The 4,415-nt window shown below is 33.6% G+C and overlaps 1 protein-coding gene across 1 annotated transcript; it reads left to right on the forward strand.

Moving 5' to 3' along the window:
• The first annotated feature begins 210 nt into the window (after positions 1–210).
• On the forward strand, positions 211–950 carry LOC116145779. Its single transcript, XM_031431223.1, has 2 exons — positions 211–572; positions 656–950. The coding sequence occupies exons 1-2, from the start codon at positions 463–465 to the stop codon at positions 864–866; spliced, it is 321 nt and encodes a 106-aa protein (XP_031287083.1). The 5' UTR covers positions 211–462; the 3' UTR covers positions 867–950.
• The last annotated feature ends 3,465 nt before the right edge of the window (positions 951–4,415 follow it).

Raw genomic sequence — 4,415 nt, forward strand, 5'->3', positions numbered from 1 at the left:
AAAGTCAATGTCTCTATTCCCATTAGACATTAGTATCACCAACACAACAGTCAAACATTCTACTCAACATTGCCACGTATTTCCTCACTTGGTCAACCCTTTGACCCGTTCATTGCATGCAGAAATAACGATACGACCTCATCATTAACAGCATCCGGCCGTGTTACCAGTATTGATACATCGAATCTCATTATAAGTTTTCCATATGATTAATCCTCTGACCTATACCCAAATTGTTTATTAACAGTGCAATTCCAACACGATATATCTTTGGCGTAGTTATGGAAAGATTCCTCTTTCTCTTGTCTTCAAACAGACAGCTACCCAGATATTATATTTTTATATACATAAGCAGGCCAACTACCCTTTATCTGACCACTACCAATTACCAAAGAACCCAAACCAAACTCTTTCTCTTCTTCTTGAGCTTCTTTCATATTCTTGTGATTTCTGTTTCCTTTCATGGCCGCAATACCATCAAGACCTGAATCATCCTCGAATATAGGCATCATAATTGAAAACAATCCCTCAGATTCCAAATTATCTGAATTGGGTATCAAGTCATGGCCTAAGTAAGTGCATAAATATATTCATTACTTATTGTTGCAGGCTGATATTTTTATTGTTTCTTAATTTTCTTTCTTCTTTTCATCAGATGGGGTTGTCCTCCGGGAAAGTATACGTTTAAATACAATGCAGAAGAGACATGCTACTTGCTCAAAGGCAAAGTGAAAGTGTTTCCAAAAGGGTCATCAGAATTTGTAGAGTTTGGTGCAGGAGATCTTGTGATCATCCCCAAGGGAATAAGTTGCACTTGGGATGTTTCTGTAGCTATCGATAAACACTACAAATTTGATTCTTCATGAACTCCATCAACTTAAAAAGTGATGATAAATTTACCATATTGTGTAATATTATTCTTTTATGTTTATGTAGAGATAGTTTGAAAACTTCTAAATTTTCCTTCTCTTCGATTACCTTAGTTTTTAAAGTTAATTATGAATATCTTTCAAAGAAAGCAAAACAATCGTTGATTAGTTAAGTAATAACTGGATTTATAATTTTGTATGTAAAAATTGTTGGAGTTGTCCACGACTTCAATAATAACAGGCCACACAGATGAAATTTGACTTGCAATAGAGTAAATTAATTTAATTGTAACGAGAGAAATAATAAAGTATTACAATAATATTGACTCTGTTAAACTAACCTAATAATTGGATGAATGAAGATAAATCGTGTGTATTATTCTTTCTCTTTACTTATGTGTCTTTATTGTTTTTGGTTTTGTATTACTCTACATTGTTTAAAAAATCCATTGTAGTAAGTCTCCATGAGCTTAACATAATTAATTAATTAGGCAGTCAATACAACTTTTCGTATGTTTGTGGCTAACATATGGAAGAACCCACCTAAAGAATCTTAAACTTTTTTTATTACCTTGATTCTACATCACTAGCTATCAATTACATTGATATGTAAATGAAGGGTGTTAATTGCATTGATGGGTTGCTAAAAATCATTCTGGATAATGTTGAAGAAAAGAATATATCAAATTGAAGGGTGTTAATTGAATTTCATGCTAGACTTTCACATAAGCAAAGGTTTATTATTCACAAAGAGCATGTGAAAAACCAATTTTTGGTGTTGGAAATAAGTAGTTATTTATAATGGCTCCCCGCCTCCCTTATTTAGAATTTTTTCATAATTTTGGAGCCATGTAGGTGAGTGTGATCATTCTCCACTTCGAATGTAAATTAAAATAAAGTTAAGAGTCTCTTTAGGAAAAATAAAAGAGTTTAGTAAAATTAGTTAAGTTTAAGATTGAACAGAAACGTAATTTAAACAAGATTTGACTACACTTATTATAATTCATAACACTCGTCTTTAACCCTTTCCTATAATTTTTTGAGTACCGACAAATTCCCTACCTAGGTTTAGCAAAATCCCAAGTTGATATTATTGGTTGCATTTATTCCTAATTCGCACCTTTAAACTAACACCGTTGATGATTATTAGAGTTGGTCGGAATGGTGAGTGAGGTCGAAAAGAATGGGTTTTGCAGAGGAGGTTGGTGGAGTCCAACGATGTCACGGAAGTAATTTTGAACTTTGAAATCGTCGAAAAAAGCAAAAACCACCTGCTTGAATGCTGCTAACTTGAGCATTTTTGCTAAAATGAGCTAATGTTATGCCAAAGAAAACGTCGAGCACTTTAGCATGCTAACGTGCACCGTGCTATAGTGAGAATTAGGAATCTGTTAAAATAAGGAACAAACGTACTTTAAGGTGAGATCTAGAATAAATGCAGTCAGGGTTTCAACTGGATTTCTCTAAATCTCAAGTGGGAATATTCGTTTTGCTCTAATTTTTTTTTTTTTACGGCTATACAGTATTCTGTCTTCTACCTCTTCATTTGTGATGTAGGAATATACTTGATTTCTTATTCTATGATTTATTGTTTAAGTAGTATTAATGATTTAATTCATTGTTTTAGCAGTATTAGGATTCTAATTCATATTTTAGTAGTATTGAGATTCTAATTCATTGTTTTGGTAGTATAATTTCTTATCTACTTTTCCTAGTAGAACTATGATTGTCACTATAATATGTTTGTTTATATGTCTAGTTATTCATTCAAGTTTTCAATAAAGTCTCTTATTACTTCCTTTGGGGAATTATCTCTATCATATTTTTGAAATTAACCACTCGTCTGAGCCTTCCGCTGCATCAACTTGTAAATTTTTTCGTTCCTTTATCTTTGTTCTTTCTCTTGTCTTACGTTCTTTACGTTGTTCAATTGTTTCTTCTGTCTCTGTTTAAGTTTTCTTTGTGTTCAATCGGAGATATGAGAACGTAGAATAGGGTTTTTTCATACTTTCACTTAGCAATAAAATCATAAATTAATGAGAAGATAAAAATTATAAAAAGATGACTATATTATTATTATTTATATATATATACATAATGGGATAAATAAAATAAAAAATACATGATTGTAAATTAATATGCAAACTTGAGAGAAAATCATTTAGTAAGATTTTCTAAAGATCAAACATAAAATTGGCTTAGACGTCTATGAGAAACAAAACGCAATTTTTTTTCTTGATCTTAAAGGATATATATTTTTATAATATCAAACTATATATATCCGCTAACATTTAATTTTTATGTGCATCTATGTTGTTTATTTATTATCTATTTATTTTTGTTTCATTTGTTAATTGTATTATTATATATTTGGGCTTAAAGCCATTATATTTTGGGCTCATGGTATAGTCTAGGTTTTTTCGAGTTGTTTTTTTGTCCCACATCATCAAGTTAGTGAATCAGTATCCTATCGAATAGTTTTATATGTGTAGACTTTTTTCACTAAAAATTAACTTGGTTTCATAGCCTTCTCTCTCACAACAAATAACTTGTATCAGAACCTTCTCTTGTACGATCAGATCGTTAATTTTGGTCATCTTACGCCATCAATCTCGTCAAGTTTGTTGGTAATTTTTCTATTTCTTAGATCTAGAATCTTACTATTTTTTTAGATCTAGGGTTTTCTAGGTCCATTGCGATCTTGCTATTTTTTTTTAGCTCAATTAAAGATCGTAGGGTCTTTTTGTAAGTTTTCAAACCTATATAATCTGCTATTTGCCCAGATCTAGCGTTTATAAGTCCGCCGCTTACCTGCTATTTCTTGATCAATTCGATCGAAGGGTCTTTTTGTAATTTTTCAAACCTATAGGTTTTCTGGGAATATGCTTGTAAGATTAGAAACATGCCGTTTTAGTACTTTTTTTTTTTTTTTTTTTTTTTTTGTGAATTATTCATTTAAAGATACCCATTGGTCCTGCATCACACAAATAGTGGAACAAAAAAAAAAAAAAAAGCTCAAAAAACAAAAACAACCACAAACCCCCCCCCCCAACCTCCACCCCCCCCCCCCCCCCCCGGCGAAAAAAACCAAAAACAAAAAAAAAAAAAAAACCCCCCCCCCCCTCGCCCCCCACCAAAAAAAAAAAAAAAACACCACAAAAAAAACCCTCCAGACCCACAACCAACCCCCCAAAAAAAAACCTGCCCCCCCAAAAAAAACACAAAAACCCCCCCCCCCCCCCCCCCCGCCAACCACCCCCACTCCTACGCCCCCAGGGTGGTGCCCCCACCCCCCAAAAAAAAACGCCCGCCCCTCCCCCAGCCAAAACCCCACCTCCCGCCAAAAAAAAAAAACTCCCCAAACACCACCAAAAAACCAAAAACCCCAAAAAAAACCCAAAAAAAAAAAAACCCCCGCAAAAAAAAAAACCCTCCCCCCGAAAAAAAAAAAAAAAAAAACAAAAAAAAAAAAAAACCCCTACCCCCCCCCCGCACCACCCCCCCCAGAACAAAAAACCACCGCCCAACTCACCGCCCTAGCCCCCG

Source organism: Pistacia vera, unplaced genomic scaffold (genome assembly GCF_008641045.1).
Source record: "Pistacia vera cultivar Batoury unplaced genomic scaffold, PisVer_v2 Contig467, whole genome shotgun sequence".
In the NCBI taxonomy this organism is placed as follows: domain Eukaryota; kingdom Viridiplantae; phylum Streptophyta; class Magnoliopsida; order Sapindales; family Anacardiaceae; genus Pistacia; species Pistacia vera.

Bases quoted from the DNA above. Each gene is read 5' to 3' on its own strand.
- LOC116145779 (XM_031431223.1), top strand. From the start codon at position 463: ATGGCCGCAATACCATCAAGACCTGAATCATCCTCGAATATAGGCATC. The intron at 573-655 runs GTAAGTGCATAA...TCTTTTCATCAG, and splicing joins GGTATCAAGTCATGGCCTAA to ATGGGGTTGTCCTCCGGGAA.